Genomic DNA, 23,140 nt, shown 5'->3' with positions numbered 1-23,140 from the left:
CGTGCGTGGAACAGTATCGAGAAAATAAAAAGCGGGCGGTCTTAAAGGAGAGCAAATCGAGTCGAAAAGCGTGTTGGGTCGATGGCGAACGTTTCGAGCACGCGTGTCAAAGTGGCGCCGAGAGGAGCGAGAGATTGCGCGGGGTGCCTTAAATGGAAATGCCCCTGGCTTGTCCTCGATTCTCCTTCTCTCTTTCGCAAAGTTTACTTTTTCTCGCGACCTCCCGACGCCTTCGAATTTCCTCGAAACGAGCGAATTCAGCAGCGTTGGATAAAAAGAAAAATCTTAACTCAACCGGGAGTCGTTTACGGAAAAAGTCGAAACAATCTAATAGCGTTATTGTCGGAATCTTTCGTAACCCGACTTATCGTTGTTTTGCAATAACTACGAAGCGCCTGGAGAACCGCAACCGAATTCCTCCGAATAAGGCGGGTTACGTTCTCTCAGGGGCAATATGCGAGTATATAAGCGCTTCCTGCTTTTTAGTAGTTCCATTGTCCGTTTTACTGTCCTATGTCCGTTGACTAGTAATAGCTCTCGCGACTCAAGGATGAAATCCTCAGAAGCGCAACCTGGAACGTGTTTCCCGATTTTCCTGTGTTTCTTATTCATCCCCTGGTACGGCCAGTCGTTTATCATCAACAATGTTACCGGTAAGTGGATTCGATCTCGCGATAACGTCCATTTCGACGAAAGCCCATTTCTCTCGACTCGACGAAAACCCATTTCTCTCCGTCCGGGAAATTGGATTGTTTATCCTCGAATAAGAAAACAGAATAATTCGATCGAAAGTACCGGAACAGAAAAACGGGCGTATTCTAACGGATCTTATCATTCCGATAACTCCGCGTTTTATCTCTGTTCCTAGATTCAAGGAGGAATCCGGAGCGACGGAAGTCAGAGGTAAGTTGCTTCGCTAAAATTTCGTCAAAAACTCGAGAATGTGTTGCTAACAGGGATCTTGCATCCGGCTGAGAGAGAGAATGGGACACTGCGAATATTTGAACAGATGCTTCCTCGAGTACGGATCGAACTTCACGCTCGCTATGAAGCACACGTGCACGGTCGACAAAGCGTAAGTTCAATCACAATTTCAACTATTCTTCAAACTTAATTATACTCTAATTCATCGACGAACCAGATTCGTCGGCGTCTGTTGCGAGCACCCGAGGCACTCCGACGAGAACCTCGCTGATGTCCTTCCGACCATTGCCGGTACGTGAAACGAAACGCTACGTCGACAAAAAAGTGAACGATCCTCCTTTCAGTGAACGTCCGATCTGACTCTACGAGAATCGTTTGGGAAGAGCCATCCACGTCCGCACCCGAGAACCCGGAAAGACCCAAAGGATGCGGGACGAGTTCTAACGGGCGGACCAGACTGGTGGGCGGTGTACCGGCCGAACCCGGAGAGTGGCCTTGGATGGTAGCTCTTTTGAGAAAAGATCGCAGTCAGTTTTGCGGTGGGGTACTAGTCACCGATAGACATATTATAACAGCGGCTCATTGCGTCAACAGGTAACCTCATTTACCGGTAACGATTCGGCAACTCGATCTCGTTTCTTCTCGTCAGACTCCAGCGTGAGGACATCAAGGTTAGATTGGGAGAGTACGATTTGATGTCGGAGGAGGAGACCAGAGCCAGAGACTTTGCTGTCTCGGAGATACGAGTGCATCCGGAGTATGATTCTACTTCGTACGCTAATGACATCGCGATTGTTAAGTTGCATCGACCGACAGTGTTCGACACCTACGTTTGGCCCGTGTGTCTGCCGCCCGTCGGGGACACGTTCGAGAACAAGAGCGCGGTTGTCATCGGTTAGTTAACCCTTTGCACTATGACTTACGTGTCAGGTGCGTCAGTCAGGATCGACTAATTACAGCTACAATATTAAAACAAACAACAAAATTAGAAATGTTACGTCAATATGTTATTATACAAACATTGACTATGCAAATTAGACTTGAACTCCAAATTGAAGCGTACTAAAAATTCGAGTAAAATTGATCACGAGGTATGAGTGCGTCACGAGTCAGACTCGTCAAAATATTAAAATTGTATCGACATTCATTGATACCGATTAACTCGAGCTCCCAATTTTAGGCTGGGGTATGCAGTACTACGGTGGTCCTACAAGTACCGTTTTGATGGAAGCGCAGATTCCGATCTGGCCACAGAACAGATGCGTTCGCAGCTTCGTCCAACGAATCGACAGCAACGTGATGTGCGCCGGAGCTTACGAGGGCGGACGAGACGCCTGTCAGGTAAGTCCTGAAATAATTTTCGAAGCTCGTCGACCGAAAGTGCTTGTTCGCAGGGCGACTCCGGAGGACCGTTGCTGCTTCGACTCGAGAACGGCAGATGGGTGAACGTCGGGATAGTGTCTTGGGGCATCCGCTGCGGGGAGCCCGGTATTCCAGGCATATACACGCGTGTCAGCTCTTACCTGGACTGGATATTCGAGAACGCAGTGTTTTAGCCAGCTCGCCCACGCGCGCTATTCTCGTCGATCGTAAAGCAACGCACGGTCACAAGAGTCGATTGACGTTTGGAAACGATGAAATTTTATTTTAGGAATATCGATCGTTACAACGTTAAAAGAGATTGACACGAATAGAGAGAAATTCGATCTTCGGGACGCGCTCGATTCTCGTACTTTCCTTACGGCGTACGCGCGACGCGTTTCACGCGCGTACGCGTATACCTCTGCCGCGCGAGCATCTCGCGCGTTACTAATCTATGGGTTCGACCGCTTGTCGGCCGAATCGAACGAGGCCCCGCCTCTGCTTTTACGCACCGATATCTAACTTCGTAAATATAAATATAAGCGTATACGAGTACGTGCGTGCCCGCGTGCGTCCCTGTTCGCGTGGATTTAAGCTAACGTAGACCGTTTTGTATCGAACCTGGAAATATACGCGTGCGCGCAAAACGTTCTGTTTAGTCAACTTCCTACTTCCATTTCCTTCTCCTTTGCTCGGTTCGATCCGTTTCCGCGTACGCGTACAAAAAGCTACGGGGAACACGGTAGATCGTCCGCGAGCGGGAACGCAACGGGGAAATACGCGACCAACGGACAGGAAGTTGGCGCGCGACTAAGCTCTTCTCCGTGAATCGTGTTCTCCGTGATTCATCGTTTATATCTTTTTACGTCGAAAGACATTCTTTCGAACGAGTGGACCCAAATGTCGATCGGCCGGGCCGATCAGAGTTCGCCGCTATTCTACGCGAATCACGAATATCGATTTACCGAGACACGGAAGGACGCGGGAATCGAAGGGAAACGAGCTAAACTCGAGGCGGAGGTGTCGCAGGAACGAGCAACGGCGCGTTTGGTCCGCTCTCCGCGTGATTCGGGATGCTCTCGCCGGTCTGATAGGAGCGACGAGATACGGCGCTGCTCGACGGCGAGCCGGAAACGCGATTTCGAGACGGTGAGCCCTCCGCCATCGAGCTACCAGATATCGAACGAGCGCGAGTCGTTCCCGTCGCGTTATTACCATCGCCTCCGTCGTCGCTCGTCTCTTTGCGACTTTCGCGCGGACCGATGGACCGCCGTCCGACCTGATTCGACCGAGGTCCCTCCGGAACCTTCGTCGGCACTCGGACGCTCGTGCTCTGTTCCGGACAGCTCCGCGTCGTATCGCTCGGTCGTTTATCTTCCTGCTTCGCCGCGTGTGTCGTCGTCACGATCGTTGTCATGGTTGCTGCTGCTGTCGTCGTCGGCGTTGTGGTCGCCACAGTCGTCGTTATCGAGGAAACGTTCGCACGCTGAACGTTGGTCCTCGGTTTCTCGCCTATCAGCCAGTACGTGGTCATCGTGCCCTTGCCCTGTCGAACACGGTAAGATGACGCAAAGTCGCAGAGAGAAGATAAAAGGATGTTACCTTTAGAGTGACCTCGCCTCTGCACACGAGTTCGAAGGTGCCGAAAGTGTCCAGGATCTCCTTCGTCTTTGGACTGACGTGTATCTTGAGAGCTGCAGGAAAACTGATATAAGTACTTCTCTCAGTATCGAAGAACAAGTGCGTTACCTTCTCCGTTGCTCTCCATTCTAGAGGCGGTGTTGACGGTATCCCCGAAGAGGCAGTACCTCGGCATCTTGAGGCCGACCACGCCAGCGACGCAGGGTCCTGAAATCGCGAGTCGTCGATCCGGTCAATCTACGAATATTTACCGCGCGATCGTAAGTCACGAGCAACGACCAACGAGAAACGCGATTCGTTCTAAATCGAAATAAAAACGGGCAGCGATCCAACTTGGTCAGGGATAGAAAAATTATCGAGAACATTTTACCGGAATGCATTCCGATTCGTAGCTTTAGCTGCTCGTTTGGCCTGTGCCGTATACTGAACGTCATCACGGTGTCCCTTAACGCTAAGCTCATCCTGGCAATTTCTTTCGCGTGATTCGTTCCGTTCCTCACCGGTAAGCCGGACACTACCATGTACGCGTCGCCTATCGTCTCCACCTGAGGAAATTAAACCGTTCGAGTACAAATCGTCCTCTTAGGAGGAGTCCACGATTTACCTTGTACACGTCGAAGTTTTCGATGATGGAATCGAAACACGTGTAGAGATCGTTGAGCAAGTCTACTACCTGGAGCGGCGTGCTTTCGGCCGACAGTTTGGTGAATCCTACGATGTCGCTAAAATAGATGGTCACTTGATCGTAAGTTTCGGCTATCACGCTTTGACCGAGTATCAGCTGAGACGCGACGGACCTGAAAATTCAAGTTTCTCCAAATACCTATCTCTAAACTATCAGTTTGATACTTTCGCTTCCGTCGCTGCTCGATCGAAAGTGAAACGACGTCCACTCACTTTGGCAATAACTGATAAAGCAGTTCTTCGCACTTGCGTTTCTCCTCGAGGTAGTCCGCGGTGCGTTCTTCCACCAAGGTCTCCAAATTCGTGGCGTATTGTTCCATGCGGGACAGTAAATTGTCCAGAATATTGCTGCTCTCGTAATCTCTGAAACGAACACTCCCTGCTCGTGAAGAACATCCCGGGCAGATATTCGAGGATCGAAATTAATATCCGCGATTATAGTTTCGGAAAATGGAGATAACGGCGAGTCTGCGCAAGTATCCGTTGTCGCGCAACAGGATGCTTCCATCGATCGATTGTGCTCGACCCTCGTGACGCGTTCGAAATATCCGTCGATTACGTTTGCAACGGTTGATCGCGAAAAAAGATTCCAGCGAGAATTGTGCGATTCTCGCAACAGGGAGAAACTCCCTCCGGAAGGTAAAATCCGAGCGAACTTTCCGAATAGTTGAATATCAACTATGCCAATATCGGAGGTGATCGACCTCCGGAGAGGAGAAAAAGAATCGGCCGGAGTTACTCACTTGTTAATTTTTCGAATGGTCTGCTTGAGCGCGGGAAAATCCGGCCTGTCCGCGGCGTCTTGCGTCCAGCATTTCTTCATCAAGGTAGCCACCTAATCGAAATCGCGCTCGTTATTGTTTCGCGGCGACCCGAAGGAACCAGTTATCGGAAAATCGAGAAAGAAAACGTGCTTACTTCTTCTTCGACCATGGACTCGTCGATCGCAGGCCGCAAAGGTGAACCACCGCCCCTTTTCACCGCCTCCACGATTTCTGAAACGGAACGCACGGTTCGAAAGCGGATTCGCAGAAATAAGTCGAAACGTTGATCTCGCGCGTCGATCGAACCGTGGCGCGTCAGACTTCTCTTACTGTTCGCTACTTGCGGCCGTTCAGTGAAACGATCCCCGTTTTCTCGTTCAGAAACGAGGTCGTTTCGCCGAACGTGGAAAAAGAAAGATAAAAACCTACTGTGCCTGTACAGATCCTCCAGAAAAGCGTTGCAAGTCTCGCAGTTGAGAGTGCAGTGAGGCCTACGGACTTCGAGCAACGGACTGACGGCCCTTCGAGGACTGGCTCCGCCGTCGGGACTTGCACCCGGCATCGCCGGCAACGTTAGGCTACTCGTGCTCGACGCGTTGCTTCTTTCCGTCATCTTTTCTCCCCTTTCTATCTATCCCGATCACTACACGCTTTTCTTGCTGCTTCTTCCTCTTACTCGCTCTCTCGCACTCGCTCTTTCCACTCTGTTTTTCGTTTCTCGGGGCGCGCGATCATCGGAACATCGGGATTCATGGAAGTCGTAACCGCGCGGATTAGCGAATTACCTTGAAAAGTAAAGGACGTCGAAGCACGTAAGCTCGAAACGCCACGCTAAAAAACTACTCCAAAACATTTCCTATAGTCCATAAGTTTCGAATTGTTCGATTTTACAGACAATTTAATCGCGAGTCTCGGCAACAGTCGCGCGCAAAATGAAAAGACGCGTAGTTCACGAACGTTTTGTTCACCGATCGGTCTCGAGGATATTTGCGACTAGGCGGCATTTTCGAGCACATTCGCGACGATCGGCAGCGTAACGCACTCGATCGTATCGCCTCGCGACGCGTGTTTCGGCCCGTGCGAAGTAATCGATTAATTGCCGGATCTCGGATACGGAATCAGGGTAATTGGCTTCGAAAAAGCGAGCAAAAAGAGGAGGCGAGAGAAAAAGGGAAAGGAGAGGGCGAGGGTAGTGCGAGAGGGTGAGAAGTAGGGAGAGACGGGGAGAGAGTGATGGAGGAACGAGCGAAATAGGGGCGGAGGGGAAAAAGAGGTTGAATATCGAGCAATAGAGAAAATCGGGCCGCGTAAATGGGACGGTGTAACGATCGGTAAACACAGCCACGTACCGAGTAACACGCAAACACGCAACACACGCAGCGAGGCACCCACACGCTCGATTTCCCAAAGGTGGATCGATCGAAACGACCGGTAACCGGGACCTAACGTCCGACGTAACTGCGTATCCCGAGGATTTCGCGTTGCCGATCGCGAACCCCGAGAAAAGGAGAAAAACGGCACCGGACGGAGACGGAGGTAGAGGGGAGAGCGCGAGTACGTACGTGCGCGTACGAGAAGAAGAGACAGAAAAGGAGAAAGAGACGGATAGAAAGAAGCGACGAGGTAGCGCGCGCGAAACCGTGTGCGTTCCAGGACGCGTGAAAGCCTCGACTGAGCTTTCAACCCCCGTCTCGAAAAGCTCCTAGCCTACTTGTGGCACGTTCCATCCTGTGATCGATCCTGCCGCTCTCGACAAGCAGCTCGCGGAAGCTCGTAAACTTCGTTACCGATCGACCCACCACCCTCGCGGTCGATACGAGCTTTCCAGCTCCCTTACCGGTAGCTCCTTTTCCCCTTTTCCGCACGAATAGTAAAGAAAACCGCCAGTTTCGCTTACCGTTTGGAGAGAGGTCGCGGTCGTCACCCAAGTAGAACGGCCCCCGACGCACCACGATCTCGTGGACGATTATTCCGAAGCTGTACACGTCGCCCTTCTGCGTACCTTCCGGTGGTCGCCTCTCCATTCGCAGCAGTTCCGGCGCCGTCCACAGCTGCCCTGAATAAACAACGACATTTCCTATATCATAATTCGCAACGACGGAAGGATACGAACGCTTGTCCCTCCGTCGTACGAGCTCCTTCGATAACGGACGCTCACTTCTCCAGTAGGCGTAGCTGTTCTTGTCCTGCTCCGCGTCGCACGGATTCGGCTTCCTCAATTCGTGCAGTCCGAAGTCGGCGATCTTTAGAACGAACAGCGAATCCACCACGCAATTTGAGGACTTCAGGTTGCCGTGACTCTTTACCTCGGACGCGTGCAGGTACGCCATGCCTCGAATGATATCGTGTATCAAAGACCCTCGGAACATGCGATCCAGCTTGATCTGTTGGTTCTCTAAGATATCCTGTCGCGAAAACGTCCATTACTCTGATAAGCGATCTTTTCGAATACGATTTCATCGCGACATAGTTTCATTATCGTGGTAGACAAAATTATGGTAGGTAAATTAATTCCTCTCACACAGACTATTACGGAATACGCAAAATTCGAATCGCAGGATAACCCTCGAAACTCGAGATTTAATCGATCGTGTTCGACAACATACGACGAACCTGAAGAGACCCCCTAGGACAGTACTCGGTCAAGAGGCAGCAGTGCGGTGGCTCGACGCAAGCACCGTAGAATCGTACCAGATGATCGTGTTGAAGATCCTTCATCTGCGCGGAAAAGAGTTGCATAGTTCATCAAAGTACGGAAATAACTTTCTCGCGGTTCCGCGACTCACCCTCTTTAATTCGAGCAACAGGGGCCTCGAGATTTCCACCTTGTTCCTCGGGATCGGCTTTATGGCGACCTTGGAGTTCTGCAAAGAATACGAGATTAATATCACCTTTTACACCGTGATTATAACAGCCGAACCTTGTAAATCCCCGTTGAAATGTAGACGGTTCTGTCCAGTTCGCCAGGCAGACTAGCGTTCTCCATCGAACACATCGTCTGGAAGGAAAAAAGACAAGTCGGAAAAAATTTCGCTTACGGAAGAAGCTATAAAGAAACGTCATTTCGCGGTTTCGAAGCTCAAGGAACGCGACCTATTTTTCTCGTAATATCTCGACATGCTACCGCGGAAAAACGCGTCTCTAGGGTATTCACCAGTTGACTACCGCGCATCCTGTACGCTATCAACGAGTACATGGAGCCTCTCGTCTTCGCGTTCGGCACCACGATCACGTCGTTCCAGTGCACCTTCCACGTCATGGACGCTATTTCCGCCTCGAGCTTAAAGTGCCTGTAAAAACAAGTAAATGACTTCATTTTCAAAGTCATTCAGAATGTCAATTCTTCCTTCAGAATTGCGAAAGGCAGGTTCCTTGTAAAAAAACGTTGAGATCAGTCTGCAAACCGACGTCGGAGACAATAGGACTTACCTGTAGATGAAAAGCGATACAACGGCGAGGACTACGACGATCGAGCTCAGCACCATCGATAGAATCGCGTGTCCTGGAAGAGCTGTCGTAGAACAGAGAACCGATTGGAAGCGTGAAACGAGAACGCGGAGGGCTGCGGAAACTTACTGTTATCGGGACACAGGGAACCGTCGAAACCACAGGTGGGCGTGTCCGGTGGTGGTTCGCTCCGGCCGCCGGACCATCGAATCCTTTTTCCCGGAAGATACTCCAGCGTTTGATTGGCACCGTAGTAATGAGCGACGATCTGCGACAAATAGAGCGCGTTATCGAAACGGGACGATCGTCGATCGATCTCGGGAGTTACCTCGAATCTCGACGACTCGGGGTTCATGTCGAGGAGAGAATAGTCCGCTATCCGATCGCCATTGTCGTCGATGTTCACGTCCCCTGTGATACCTGCAACCGGGGGTTCGCGTTAAATTAAAATTTTTTCAAGAATGAAAAAAAACAGACTTACCTTTGAAGCTTCTTCCCCACATCCTCCGGGTCAGATCTCCCCCGTCCAGGTTTATCTTTTCGGGGTACTCGGGCAAGCTCTCCTTCAGAGCGAGCGCGTACAGAAGGACGGCGTCGTAGAACGCAGTGACGAATGCCGAAACCGAACTATTACCGAACGTAAAATTGTATTTGCTCTGCGCCAGCGATTTCACTTCCCGCGAGAAGTTCAGGTACTCAAAATTGTTCGGAGTTCGCGCGGTCACCGTCAACAACGCTTGATACGCCTTTCGCGCCTTCTCGTTTCTTTCCTCCGTGTCCGTTTCCACCCTCCACGGTTCTTTCGAGTCGTTGTCGCTGAAAGGACCAAATTTTTCGGTTCGCTCGAACGTTCGATCAGCGAGGACGGTACGAAAAAAACGAAGTGCGTTACCATGTCTCTACTTTCGCTAACTCGAGGGATCACGAATTCGTATCGGTGAACTTACCTAGACGACAATTCGATCGAGAAGAAGACGTACTCTCCGGAATCGACCATTCCCAGTTGCTCGGCAGCCAGCAGTATCTCCCTGATGGTCGTCGAATTGGCGCACATCACCACGACTGAAACGAAGAGAAAAGTTTCGACGTTTGCATCGATTTCCGCTTTAATTCCCTCGCGTATTCCGATCGAGCAGCCCTTCCGACGCGTTCGCCGTAACGCGAGTTTTACACCGACCATAACGCACGAGCGAAACTTACTCCTGGCGGACTTAGCGAGAAAGACGAGCAAGTTTCGATACTCTTCGGCGGAAGTCGTCTCCTGGTTGAAGCTCCGATAGACGGGCGTCTGATTCAAGGCCGTGTACACGGCGCCCAAAGTGAAGTGACATTCGGAGTTGCCGCGACTGCTCGCCACCGCGTGATTGTGGTAAAGAAGCCCGGCGATTTTCCAGCCGAACCGTTTCAAGATGTGTCTGAGAGCCTCGCCCACCAGCCGATGGGAGCCCATCATTCTGGTCAGCGTCGGATAGTGCTCGCCCTTGTACCGAAACGCTTCGGCCTGGGCTCCGGCAGTCAGCACGGGAATGCTCCAGACACCGGCGTATCTGGCGACCGGCGCTATCACGTAATCGCACACGGGACCCAGGAAGGCGTCTACGTTCATCAACCGAAATATCGCTTTCATTTTTCTGCTTCTCTCCCTCTTTCTCTCTCCTCTCGTTCTCTACTTTTCCGATACATCGACTTCGGCAAATACATCGTGATAAACTGCCCTCGCACGCGTAGCAATTTTTTTCCTGCCGAGAAAAGTTTCCAACCGAAAATATTCTGCTCGCGTTAAACGCTCCACGTCTCGAGCTTGATCCGACGATTCAATTTCATTAACGAGTTGCAAGCCAACCTCGTTTTATCTTGTTTCGTCGTCGCTTTTTTTCTCGCCCTGGACGAAAGCAAAAAGACTCGGTGTTCGAACCACGCCTAGTTCGCGGAGAAAATCGAGATCGAAGGGCCAATCCGACGCGGCGATCGATCGGCGATTAGCGTTGCAAAATAACCACCGCGTGGCAATTCGGGGCCATCGCGAATTGCAGGGACAACGAGGAGAGGAGTGGCGCGTAGTGGTTTCCATGGTCGGCGAGAGCGGTTGCTTCCCTTCCGTTCTCAACCGAATCAACGAGAATTATTAGCTTATCGAGTTTTCGCGAAACGATAACGTTTATCTCTCCGTACCTGCCATAAATCGAGATCGTGCGGTGACGCGAAGTCGATTAACGCGCTTCTCGACTAGAGCCTGCAGGAAAATCGACTCGCTGGGTCAGCGGGTGAAACTTTGTTCCCGCGCCCGAGGTGTCGGGTTCGCGACAACGAAAAATCTCGACGAACGAGAGACGATTTTGATCGCGCGAAATAAGAGAAGAAGTTGATGAGTCCCGCGTGTTTCGATCGAGGTCGCTTTATTGCCGCTCGTCGCGTAAACACGATCGTCGCGAATCGTCGAAAGCGTTTCAGAAAGACTAAACGTCACGGACGACTTTAGAGCGAAAGAATCGCTTTTGCGGACGACTAATTCCCGACGGAAGAGAGAAACGAGCAGAACTTCCAGAGAGTTAATTAAACGGAATTGGAGCGATATTTAACGGTCTCGAAATAACGAGCAAAGAGAAAAGTGGTGTTCGGTAACGATGGTTTCGCAGCGATGGTCCCCGTTGGACAGCTCGGTGTTTCTGCTCGGTCCTCGTTAAACCGCGTCGTTAACTGATCATCGAGCCGTTTGGGACGCGACCGCGCGAATCGATTCTCCACCGCCGTATTGGTCGCGATCGGCTCGATACCCTTGACATCGAGATCGAAACCGAAGAGGAGAGAGGAAAAGAAAGAGCGAAAGGACGTAAATTACGGGAACGACCTGCTGTGCGATTGATGTAAAAGTCGAAGGCGGCCAAAGGGCCGTACGTGCTCGAGCAACGCGAGTCGCGATGATCGACCTTTATTTCCCATCCAGCCAAAGGTCCCTTCGGCGAACTGACCGCCTTCACCGCCAAAAAGACCGCCGGTAAAACTTTCGGCAAGCTCTGCTCGTGGCGAGGATCGGCCGGCGCTATCACCGCCAGCTTCACCTCCTTCTTCAGCGACGCTCGCGTCTCCAAGCAGTCTCTCGATTCCATCGTGACGTTCGCGGTCGCGCTGGCACACATCGTCGTCAGGAGCAACGTTAATCTCATCGGCGCCTCGTTTCCGCGTCCGGACCACTTTCCTCGTCTCGGTTGCCGCTGCATCTCGCGGAACGATCTACCTTCTCGATCGCATCCCGCGAAACGTTCGATCTTTCACGGAAACACGCTCGCCTCTTCCGGGCACACGCCCACGCGCCGTCTTCGCATCTCGCGAAACCGCGCGATTTCTTCGATCGAATCTTCACAATGATAGTTGCGCTTTTATATTTCCTATCTTCCGATAATCGCGCGTATACCGGTGTATTTCCGAGGGATACTTTCGCGAAACTCTAATCACCCGTAACTCTATCTACAGATTTTCCCGCGCTTTTTCAACGAGGAGACGAGCGATTTCGAATCTATGGTCCAAAAATACGAAATCTGCTAAGAGTGTTATCAGAGTAATGCACGACGGAAGCGAGCTCGGGGCGCGCGATTGAAACTGAGGCGGTAAGTCCGACTCGCGGGATCGCCGCTGATGCTAGACGAGATGCTCTTCCTCCACGGTCCTCTTCTCTCCCGCTCTGAGCCGGCGTAAGCGCGTCTAGGATAGCGTTGGTACGTAGACACGTAGATACGTGTGTACGCGTCGCTGCGCCGATCGCGAACGCGAGCGGAACGGCGAACGGGAACGCATGCGTCCGATATCTGGTCGTAAGCGTAACGCCCTGTGGCCGTTACGACGGGTCACTACACCTTTTCGGTGTACCTTGTTACCTTGCCCTCGTCCGATCCCCTTTTTCTCGAAATTCAAAGTTCGAAATCTCTCGACTCGAAATTCGGAACGACTTATCGACGGCTGAGATAACCTTCCGATTATCGACCAAAGGTACGCGATTCAGCGATCGTTATCGGCGGGATGAGGACCGCGTCTTTCGAACCGTCACGAGCCGCGAATCGATCAGGGAAATCTCGTAACGCTTTCGGTCGGCTATCGGTCGCGTACGTACTCGGTTTTTAACGCGTCCGTCGGGAAAACGTATAAATATAGACTTTGTGACGCGTCGCCGCGTATCGTGCCGTAACGGAGCAATAATAGAAACGCTTCGGCTCGATGATAACGCGTCGCGATAACGCGTAGGAAACAATGCGATAACGTTGTTCGCCTCGTCTAATTGATACGGTCAATTAGATGGTCGATCTAAGCTTTCTTTTAGCGTCCGATGAGAAGTCACGCCACCGCCGTGGCGAATCGATGCCGCTTCAACGAAAGGGAAATACGGCTGTTTAATGTCCAACGCGTAACGTGGGCGCGTGGCGCACGAATCGGCCGGATTCCGCTATTATTCGTTCCGCTCGAAAGCTGCCACGCATTAGCGGGACTCGAGCTTTCGTTAAATTTGCAAAGCCATTTACGGGATCCCCTTTTAACGTCGACGCGATTACAGCCGAGAGCGAAACACAGATAACGTTGCAACCACGGATAAACTCGCGCGTTTACGCGGTAAAATGCGTTTACGCGATGACGCGTCTGTTTTTCGTACGATTTCTCCTAAAATCGACGCGTTTACGCCGCTACTCGCTCGAAGGACACGAAAAAGCAGATTCGAGAAACAACTTACCACCGTACCACACGCCGACGTGAGTCCGTAACGCTTCCGTGTAATTATCGGCGGTCTCCACGTCGAGCGTACCGAACGTGAAGTTTCGCTGCTTCTTCACGAACTCCACCATGGACTTCATCATCAACTGACAGGTGTGCCTGCCGGCCACTTCGCTTTGCCCGTTCGTAGCGTACATCAGATGCACTTTCCTCCACTCGTAACTGCGATGAAAAACGCGTTAAAATCGGGAAGCAAAGAGGATCGGAAAGAAATCGACACGCACCGGTCCATCACGGCCACGATGAGTTTGGCGATGTCCCTGAACGCCAAGTTCCCGATTCTGGTGGTCATAAAGTACTCGTCCTTGCACTCGGTCTTGTTCTGCGTGAAGTCGAAGGTGAAGCCGCCGGTGGTGATCAGCGGGGTGCCGAAGAACTTCACCACCCTGCCCACGGCGGCTGGAAAAGAGAAACGGGAACGCGAGGATCAACGAGAGCATTCGAGAGAGCGGTTTTAGGACGAAATCGATCGCTTACCTACGCAATAATCGCAGGCGGGCCCGAGAACGAGATGAACACAGTTCGAGAAGCTGTCGATCGCGGCGATCTGAGCGTACATCGCGTCGCAGTGATCGTCCTGCGAAAGAAACGTCAGTTTCAACCAGTAGGGTAGAAGGCCTCGCGATCGAGCTTCGTAGACGGCCAGGTCTGCGAAAACAACCAACTGTCACTTCCCGAGATTCGTAGGTTGCGAAAATGACGCTTACCGAGAACCGGAAGAACCTTCGGCAAGGAGATGTCGTAGCTTGGATCGGCCGGAAGCAGGACAGCCACCCGGAGCTCGCAGGAAATGACGCCGTGACGGTTCCTCTTGCACAGTGCTTCGCAGTCGCGGGGCAGTTGCACCTCGCGACAGGTCGTTTTGCCGTTCACCGGAAACGTTAGCCACGCGATCGTCAACGCGACGATCCACTTAGTACCCATGTATGCGAACGCTCGCTCGATCTTTCCTTTACTTTTCGCTTTTTTCCACGATTAAGCCGCTCCAAGATGGTCGCACCGCTCAGAAATGTTCGAGTCGAACGATGACGCGACGGTCGTCACGATAACGGGCAGGACCTCGCGAGCAGGACAGTCGAACGATCGTTCGCTCGCGTCCATTTTTCTGCTCGCGATTCGCGCGAGCCACCTTTCGTCTTTCGCGACGACCGATCGATTCTGCGGCGGATCGTTCGACGCGTTTCGCGAGCCCACCAGCGAGAACGGACGAGCGCGGATCGGCGGCTGGATCGTGTATCCGCGAAAACCTCCGTCTATCCGCTGCTTTTTAACAACTATTCTTAGATACGCGTCAGCTCTATCTGTCGGAAATGACACGCGTGCCGTGTTAAACTTGCCGCTACCGATAGATTAGTCTTCGGTGATGGTGATCGCGATCCGATAACGGATAAGCGATTGCCCCGCTCGGTCCCGCCACGGCTCGCTCCGCTCCGCCTCGCCTCGCTCCGTTTCTATCCCGGTTATATCGCTTCCCACGAAACGCGCTTCGATTCGGACGGTCAAACGGCGCTCCCGGAGAAAACGGAAGAATCGTCTCGAGATCAGGTACGCTACTGACGCTCGGTTCGATGATCTTCAGCCGCTTACTCGTAAACGCATTTACGCGTCGTTGTCGTTATCGCTCGTATTCTATCGCGTCGATCGATGATACCTAATCGAAAGTTTCGTCCGTTACTCGTTCGTCTCCGGCTTCTTCTTCGCGGACTTCGGATAACGATTCAAGCGTTGTTTGTTTCTCGCGCGCGCACACGTAACCCTGCACGCGCGCAACTTGCCACGGTACCGCCGCTCTTTCCACGCGGAACTTCTTGCCTCGGACCCGCGTCTGCTCTCCTTGCGTCGTCGTTCGTTTCTTGCGAAATTCGAAGAAGCGCTCGTTCAAAAGTCGCGAAAACGTGCTCTCTGGTCCCTCGCGTTTCGTTTGCGGCGCAGCTTCTTCTCTATGTACCTAGTCGAAATAACGATACTTTAATACGCGTTCAAAGCGTGCGCGTACTATATCTAACGGAAACGACCATCGCGCGAACGACGAAGTTCTAAAATCCGTGATAAACTCGTCACGAGACGCTTTCGACTCCAGACCGTAACGATTTGAACGTCTTCTACGAATTCGCCACCGAAATCGACGCAGCAATTGAGAAGCCCTCGCGAACCCCTCTTTCGGAGGAAACTTTGAACCGCGACGTTTTGCAACGCGTTTAACATTAGTGAGAAAGAACTGTGATAACGAGATGTAGCAAAGATTGGTTAAGTTCTAGAACGAATGCCGAAGGAAATTTTAGAACCGAGTAGATGTACTTTGACGAGGTAATGATATTGTTGCAAAGGATGCAGTATTGAAACGAGACTCTTTGGTACCAGACACTTTGTTTTTTATTAAGGTAAAAATAACAACGAAACAATAAAATCAGTTAAATGGTAACGTTGTATACACGAGAAGAAAGTTTTAGAACAAATGCATTGTGGCAGCGATAAATGGTTTTGTTTCGAAATTTTGATGAGACGAGTATAAAACGTGCGTGCTTGCATGCGACGTCACATACGAGGTACTCACATGCTTTTAAGGACCGAAGGAAACATTTGTTACGTTTGCGGATTGTAATGTTTTTTCTCTTGCGTTTTAAGCGATAAAAGACATTGCACATAGTATTAAGTAAAATCGAGTACTCCCGTAGAAAATAAATTTCATCGTATTTTGTACATCTACTTATATTTATACTACAATCGAGTGTACATTGATACAACGGAATATTTTGATCGTCACGATATTCCATCGTATAGGAAAACCTCGCGTTGCGTAAATACAAATTACCTTACAATTTTCTCCAGCTCGGAATATTTTCGGATTTGTTCGTGTCTCATTCTTGTATCGAGAATGAGCGACACGGGGGAGATGAATCATAAAAATAAATCAGTCTCGTGTCCGTCGATTATGGAAGCCGACACTCGAAAGGCTATTGCTGTGCTTTCGACGATTCGTCGTTCCAACTGCGTTCGACGTAACGCGATCTCCGATGCGTACTCTCGTTTATAAATATTTTCTATCTTTACATCGCGATCGTTATGTTACAGATCTTCCTGCATAGAGTCTCGTTAGGATCTTTTCACCGATCAAAAGTCGAAAAGGGTCCTATTACGTCAAATGTACCGCGATTACTGGTCAGACAAATAATTTCGTAGGGAAGAAGTGTCGAAATAAACCTCTGCCTTCGTCGCTCGCATCGGTACAATCCGAACTTTCGTCGCTTTCACTGTCATCTTCTTTTTGTTGCGCGTCATCCGTCGTGAACGTATCGACTGGATCGACATTTTCCTTCTCTTTACTCGACACTTGACTCTCTTCCATCGTCTCTGTCGTATCGATGCTGTCCATGATGTTATCCTGGATCGAATCCTCGGTGTTCAAAGATATATAATTGTCACTAGACATATTTCCCTCGTCTCGGTCACGTTTATAACTTTGGTAGTTCTTTGACGCGTGTCTCATGCGAATTAAAAAGTTTGGTAGTCCTACGTAAAGACATAATGGAACCATCAAAATTTACACGAGAGTTAAAGGACGCGCTTTCGCGCGCAAACGCGTACCTGACATAGCGACCCATGCAGTGACCGCGGAAGGAATATTTACGCCTGGATCATCGAAATATGTTAATCCAAATTCGATGCCTGGCTGGTGAAATTCTGTGTAAGGCCTTATCACCATGTACGACCAGTACGTTGTGACTCTGTTACGTACATAGAATTGAAATTATTCGATGATGGAAGCAGAATCCACTGAAACTTTCTTATCTTAACACGTAACTTTCGGCAGCCGAAATACTTATCGAACTAGGCGATTCCATAACGAAATACAAAACTAGAAACAACACGTATATATCGTCTGTATCGTTCAAAATTCCAGTAAACGATGTCGGATGCTTGTCGTACCTGTATACTCCTGATTTAACGGGCACGCTAGGATGTTCCGTTACTTTATTAATTATTATGATCAATCGCTTCTCCTTATCCACCACCCACCGTCGCTGATAAACGTAATCCCTGTTCGCGAACAGTTTCTAAAATCACGACAGAATACGTTAACGTATCGCGCGTTGGAGCGTTTCATACAAACGATCAATTAACGCGTACTGGCCATATCGTTTCCCAATAGATGATGTCGGTGCTGTCGTCAGCTGTCTGTTGCGATTTTGGATCTGTGTCAATGATTCGCAATTCTCGAGCAGTCGAGTCCCATTTCATCCTGTAGTCGACGTCTATTTGTGTCTGTAAAAAATCCTCTGCGGTGACGTCGTCGAACGAACCGTACACCTTGTACGAAAACAGTCCTCCAGACTGTGGTTCTTCCCTTCTCCAGATGAGCATATCTTCCCGTTCTATATAAGGCCTCCATCCCTGTGCTAAAATTACCAAAGAACGTTAGTTCTTGGTTGGTCATGAAAATGAGTATAGTTTGAAAAATCAGTACGTACGGCCTTCATTGACTGTTGCCTTGAATTTACTGCCATAGCATGTACAATACTTTATACCAGGCTGCTGGACGTCTATAACGATCCTTTGATGGCATTTTGCACAGATGACCGTAGAGTCTTTTAACCTGTGAATCCCTTCTATCTCCTGCTTGTAACTACCGAGGAAACTAATTAGACCATAGAAAGTTGCATAAGAACGAACAACGAACAACGATATCGGCGACTTGTCGTTCGCTTACCTGTTCAACTCTTCTTCGCTTATTCGTTCGTGATCCCAATTATACATCGTTACTCCGATACTGCTCATCAAAAAGTGCCTGGTATTCCTTAACGTACGATTCTTCCATGATTTCATGAACTCTTTGAGCGCTACTTCGTCCCACATTCGCGTGTACAGATGAAATATTTGCAAGCTTCTTCTGATACGTTGTGCCGCGATAAATTCAAACTGCCTTGCACAGGCTTCGGCCACTTGACTACCTTGCTGCTTCAACCAAAAGGCTAATCTCTTCCGGTATTCACGGAATTTTCCATAATTTTCGTACCGTCCAAAAGAAGAAGCTAACCTGGTACCTCCGCGGACATAATTCGTGTTGAACTGCTTCGATAATAAACCAGACAGTTGCACGGCGAACATGATTCGTTTTAAGACGATTAATACACGCACAATGGAAATGTTCTTGACTCTTTATGGCCGTGTTACGAAATACCCGCAAAAACGTGAACCGCAACTTTGAAGAATCTTTATAGGTTATATTGTACGCCGGACGATATGCGATTCAAAGGTCGTTGTTTTTTCTGCTCATCTCGACAGCTCCTTCACTAAATTTCCAGCCACATGTTTTGTCGATCACAACAAATTAAATTGTTTAATAATATGATTGCTACATCGAACCGACTACAGTGGGTAGCATCCAAAATTGCACAGCCGCGATACGAGCTGACGGTATCGATACTTCGAAGTCGATTTGTTGCCTCGATTATTTGCGCATATTCGACGCGTTGTTCCGATATTTTAACCATGATACCTTTCCGCTTACTAATTTCAATCGATCTAGAATACCGTTTAATTTACATTGTAAATTTGGAAAAAATTCTTTGAAAAAATTCGTTCGACTTCTCGAACGCTCGTATCGATATCGCTCGGACTCGACATATCGAAACTTATTCGATAGTCGATAGTCAACGCGGGAAGGTGATACTTATTTAAACAAAACATATCTCGTAATATCAACGCGTGCAATTTTTATCAAATAAGAGTTAACGATAAAATGTCACGAATTTCGCACGTCTTTCGCATCGGTGGTCGTTTCGAAAACCTATGCATAAAATACGATCGCAAATTAGGCGTAGAAGGCGAGGAGAGCGTGAAAGAAATTATTTCTGTTACTGCTCATTGTTTGTATTGTCGTTTGCGTAATTAATTGTACAAGGTACGTTTACGAAACGAAGAAACGAGCTCGTTGATTCATGATCCGACAGAGATCGCAAAAAACTAACGATCGTTGAAAATTCGTTCGAACGAGTGGCTCAGGTATCTAGGATGCCTACATCCGCTAATTCCGGTTGATCCTCGCGTATTCATTCGTACAGCTTCCGACAATCCATCATTTTCCTCGCTTGCGTCTGCAAACGCTTTCGGTCAGTACTGCTCTCTTCTCTTCTCGAAAAAAAAGACTCGTACCTGTATGATATCGTAGACCATTAAGAGCTGTTCCAGCGAAGGTCTGGCTCGTAAAACGCACTCGTTAGCCCGCTCGTTCACCCTCTGGTTCCTCTTTCCCCAGCCGGTGGAAAAATTTAGCTGAGCTTCCGCGCCGAGATCCAGGCTCAACCATAACAGAAATACTATCGCGAGAACACTCAATTGAATCTTTCGATACCTATGTCAGAAAGAGAAAAACCGGCGATCAGTAATTCCAGGGTTGGTCAACGCGAGCACTTACATGTCGCCGCGACTGCAACCGCGATCCGGAAAACAAAGTTAGTCTTTCGCGAAAACTCGGATGTCAAGGTATCTTCGGTGTCTATGTGGGATGAACGTTTGTGAACGATCAGCAACACCGAACACGGTTTTATAGTTTCACACCCCTTCTTGAAGAGGACGGTTCAAGATCGCGCAGACGCGGTACCAACGCTGCTCGATCTTTGCGAAATACTCTGCCAGGACTCGAACGATCGAATCGACGATTATCGTCACCGAAACTTGACCGTTCGAACAACCGCCAACGTAGGCTATTAAGAAATTTCACGTCATCAGCTCGTCCTGACTCGAATTCTCGAGGACGAACGCCGCGAGTTTCTGGCTTCGAGTATGTCGCAATCGAACGATCGAGGGGTTTCTTTCTCGATGGAAGCCCGTGACGAATTCGGTTAATTAAAAGCGTTTTAAACCATTCGATAAAGTTGCTAGCAAATGATCACAAGTGAGTTTTACTTCGTAAAAGAACGAACACGACAAGGTACATAAAATTGAATTCCACGGAAAGTTCTGAACCTTTGATTTCATCATGTCGAACACAATGTTATGCCTTTTGCTTCCATTTTGTCGGACAAAGGCTATAAGCGAGTTAAAGAATAACAAGATTCGACGCGTTTTTTCGAATTTTAATTTTTATTGCTAGAAAAAAGGAAATGAAATTACACGTATCTTTGACGACAATAGATGGATCGCGGGTAAAGAACAAAGGTGTGCACGTATGCTTCGCGATCGACTATCACATGTTGAATAGGTTGCGAAACGTCCGTTTCGCGTACCCACGGGTAATGTACAAGAAGCCTGTGTACGAATACATCGCTGTCTGAAGTTCCTTCTACTCTTTCTTTCTCTTCGTTTATTTATTAGCTTATTTATTTCTTTTCCGTTTGTCTGTTACAATTCGTTCATTTGCCGACAGGTTGCTTGGTCGGATCAAATGCGAAAAAATGCGTCGCTAAAGTCTTTTCGTTTGATACGTAAAGGGCAGTGTTCGATAAAGTGCATCGATGCGTTTCATTCACGCGTTCGTCGACGTTGTCTGCTTTTGTATCGCTAAAACACGCGGTTCGAAAAATCAACTCGAATATCATTCAACTCGTTCTCGATTTGTACGATGGTAAATCACCGATCGCTGTTTCCGAACATTCGCGCGATTCGTCCGCTGACGCATCCTCTGAGATCAGACCGCGCTTCGGTTAAGCTGCACTCTTATTTCGTATAAATTACACCTTGGCTCTCCCGATGCGCACCGATGCCGAACAGACCACGTCCGAATTTCGACGCCGCAACGTGGCCCAACTTCGTCAACGATGCGTTCAATCTATCTTATTATACGCATACGTATCGTCGTTGATTTATCGTACAAAAAGCTTACAAATTATTATCACATATATACGTGTACGTACGTGCGTGCACGCGTACATAGGTACACGAATATACATACATACATACATATGTATATCTCTATATATGTATATACATATGCGCGCGTGTATACATGTTCGCACGGTGTGATCGCGTATATTTATCGTCTGGATCGCGAATAAAAAGGGACACAGACGAGAGACGATTTGCGCTACCGATCGATAAAAGGACAGTCGTTTTCGAAACGAAGGAATTACTCTTCGCGAACCGTCGTCTCGAAATCGCCTGTGTCGCGCAACGTTTAGAAGGTCGGCTTTGCGCCCTGCGTATTACGTGTACGATTGTTCGGTATTGATCGTGGTCTTCACGCAACGCGGGTCAACGTCGGATGCACGATATGGCACTCGATCTCTTCTCGTCGATTCTCTGTAGATCGCCGCGCGTCCGTGGAAACGCGCGTTCTTCTTTCTCTTCTTTTTGACTCGCAAACACGCGCGCACACACACATACATACACGGACACACACCCGTGTACGGTATATACTCAGCGTTTAATATTTATGTCTAATATTGTTGATGCGCGTGCTCGCGTATGTAGTTGCGCACATCCTCTACGCGATATCTCACTCACGTATATCCAATTAATAAAATACTATCTATAAGTTAAATAGTGGAGCGACGTGCCGCGTCTCTTATCTACACATCCGTACATGTAGCGAATCGCGCATGTACGTATACTTGTATATCATCTATAATGTACGTAAAAAAAAATAGCCCACAGACTTTATAATAATTCGAATGATTGCCACAACTTACGAACACTCTTGCTTCGCTCTCCGAACGATACACGGTATCGTCCGAGAGTCTCGTTCCGCGTCAGTAGTCTCGTAGTAATCGTGGTTGAAACGAACGAGCAGTTACTAGACGGCCGTGTCGAATCGCTTGAACGCGAACCAGTTTTCTCGGCCGACGCGTTTCTCGCGTGTCAATAATAATGCGTAACTCCTACCTCTATTCGATGATACCGCAAAAAAAATGTAACAAAATAAAAGTTGGTTAATGTATTGTCTGTTTCTTTTCCTTTCTAATTTTCTCTTTCCGCTTCGACGCGAACCACGAACGAATAAAAAAATATATCGCGCGTTTCTGTTCATGTTCCGACACTTCGATTCGTCCGTACGACGAAACGCCATTTTCTCGCGTGCGAAACGATTGAAACCGAAAATGAAAAAAGAAGTAAAGAAAAGAAAGGAGGAAATACGACGTTCCCGTCGCATATTTGTTTCGCGAATCGGCGCGCGCTCGACGCGCCCTCCCGCGTCGTGTTTACAGGCAAATCGAAATCGTTTCGTCCATAGTCGTTCTCTCCGATCTGGCTGCACGAATCACGACGAGGAAATGCAAAACGCACTCTCGGATCCGGTTTTAAGTACACGAGGCTACGAAGCGTCGTTGCTTCGTCGATGAGAGCGAGTGGCGGTGATAGGTATCGCGTGCAAGGTAAGGCATTGGCGCGAACGATCAGGAATCGAACGCGACTCGCCTTGTTCAACACCAGCTCTCGCTTTCTCTTTCCCCGACTCCGTCGCTCTCCTCGTCGCTGGGCTCTTCTCCGTACATGTCGGCCAGCTTTCGGAATCTCGGACCGAAGTTCGACAGGTAGTTGAACTTGAGATCTCCGTCGTCGGTACCTGCGCGACAAATGTTAGAACACGATTAATCGAGCAACGATGGGAAGGACCGATCACC

At 49.2% G+C, this 23,140-nt stretch overlaps 4 protein-coding genes across 10 annotated transcripts in view; 1 reads left to right on the top strand and 3 right to left on the bottom strand.

Moving 5' to 3' along the window:
• Window positions 1-116: 116 nt before the first annotated feature.
• On the top strand, window positions 117-22,455 carry LOC100879197 (venom protease). Its single transcript, XM_003705917.3, has 8 exons — window positions 117-653; window positions 869-903; window positions 957-1,075; window positions 1,142-1,215; window positions 1,269-1,518; window positions 1,574-1,818; window positions 2,105-2,265; window positions 2,319-22,455. The coding sequence occupies exons 1-8, from the start codon at window positions 455-457 to the stop codon at window positions 2,478-2,480; spliced, it is 1,245 nt and encodes a 414-aa protein (XP_003705965.2). The 5' UTR covers window positions 117-454; the 3' UTR covers window positions 2,481-22,455.
• Window positions 2,543-14,504, bottom strand: LOC100879084 (atrial natriuretic peptide receptor 1). Of its 5 annotated transcripts, none has more exons than XM_076538864.1 (24): window positions 14,288-14,504; window positions 14,058-14,228; window positions 13,805-13,979; window positions 13,540-13,742; window positions 10,023-10,418; window positions 9,770-9,884; window positions 9,304-9,638; window positions 9,151-9,242; window positions 8,952-9,090; window positions 8,805-8,886; window positions 8,530-8,665; window positions 8,296-8,373; window positions 8,162-8,239; window positions 7,989-8,093; window positions 7,534-7,780; window positions 7,273-7,431; window positions 5,530-5,606; window positions 5,355-5,446; window positions 4,825-4,974; window positions 4,532-4,724; window positions 4,298-4,472; window positions 4,036-4,134; window positions 3,889-3,980; window positions 2,543-3,832 (listed from the first exon to the last, which is right to left on the bottom strand). In XM_076538864.1, the coding sequence occupies exons 1-24, from the start codon at window positions 14,502-14,504 to the stop codon at window positions 3,290-3,292; spliced, it is 4,149 nt and encodes a 1,382-aa protein (XP_076394979.1). In that variant the 3' UTR covers window positions 2,543-3,289. The 5 variants fall into 5 exon arrangements, with proteins under 5 accessions (XP_076394979.1, XP_076394980.1, XP_012146918.1 ...); XM_076538865.1 differs by having other exon boundaries at window positions 8,805-8,877; XM_012291528.2 differs by lacking the exon at window positions 10,023-10,418.
• LOC100881724 (stAR-related lipid transfer protein 7, mitochondrial) lies at window positions 15,931-19,160 on the bottom strand. 2 transcript variants are annotated; one of them, XM_012291524.2, is made up of 6 exons: window positions 18,289-19,160; window positions 18,050-18,216; window positions 17,709-17,977; window positions 17,508-17,635; window positions 17,166-17,305; window positions 15,931-17,090 (listed from the first exon to the last, which is right to left on the bottom strand). In XM_012291524.2, the coding sequence occupies exons 1-6, from the start codon at window positions 18,684-18,686 to the stop codon at window positions 16,741-16,743; spliced, it is 1,452 nt and encodes a 483-aa protein (XP_012146914.2). In that variant the 5' UTR covers window positions 18,687-19,160; the 3' UTR covers window positions 15,931-16,740. The 2 variants fall into 2 exon arrangements, with proteins under 2 accessions (XP_012146914.2, XP_003705906.2); XM_003705858.3 differs by having other exon boundaries at window positions 18,050-18,204.
• shg (DE-cadherin) overlaps window positions 20,645-23,140 on the bottom strand; it is a 32,969-nt gene continuing 30,473 nt past the window's right edge. For both annotated transcript variants that reach the window (XM_012291523.2, XM_012291522.2), the window contains exon 15: window positions 20,645-23,082. In XM_012291523.2, the coding sequence (XP_012146913.1) occupies window positions 22,940-23,082 (143 nt within the window). In that variant the 3' untranslated portion in view covers window positions 20,645-22,939. The remainder of the gene's footprint in view (window positions 23,083-23,140) is intronic.

Source organism: Megachile rotundata, chromosome 13 (assembly GCF_050947335.1).
Source record: "Megachile rotundata isolate GNS110a chromosome 13, iyMegRotu1, whole genome shotgun sequence".
In the NCBI taxonomy this organism is placed as follows: domain Eukaryota; kingdom Metazoa; phylum Arthropoda; class Insecta; order Hymenoptera; family Megachilidae; genus Megachile; species Megachile rotundata.
The sequence above is the reverse complement of the archived record's forward strand: the minus strand, read 5'-3'. Positions and strand labels throughout refer to the sequence as shown.

Coding starts and splice junctions, on each gene's coding strand:
- LOC100879197 (XM_003705917.3), top strand. CDS start 455: ATGCGAGTATATAAGCGCTTCCTGCTTTTTAGTAGTTCCATTGTCCGT. Junction 654..868: donor TATCATCAACAATGTTACCG/GTAAGTGGATTC, acceptor CTCTGTTCCTAG/ATTCAAGGAGGAATCCGGAG. Junction 2,266..2,318: donor GCGGACGAGACGCCTGTCAG/GTAAGTCCTGAA, acceptor GCTTGTTCGCAG/GGCGACTCCGGAGGACCGTT.
- LOC100881724 (XM_012291524.2), bottom strand. CDS start 18,686: ATGTTCGCCGTGCAACTGTCTGGTTTATTATCGAAGCAGTTCAACACG. Junction 17,978..18,049: donor GGCAACAGTCAATGAAGGCC/GTACGTACTGAT, acceptor TGGTAATTTTAG/CACAGGGATGGAGGCCTTAT. Junction 17,636..17,708: donor ATTGGGAAACGATATGGCCA/GTACGCGTTAAT, acceptor TCGTGATTTTAG/AAACTGTTCGCGAACAGGGA.
- LOC100879084 (XM_076538864.1), bottom strand. CDS start 14,504: ATGGGTACTAAGTGGATCGTCGCGTTGACGATCGCGTGGCTAACGTTT. Junction 10,419..13,539: donor CGTCGGCGTGTGGTACGGTG/GTAAGTTGTTTC, acceptor TGATGAACGTAG/ACGCCTTCCTGGGTCCCGTG. Junction 4,473..4,531: donor AAAACTTCGACGTGTACAAG/GTAAATCGTGGA, acceptor TAATTTCCTCAG/GTGGAGACGATAGGCGACGC.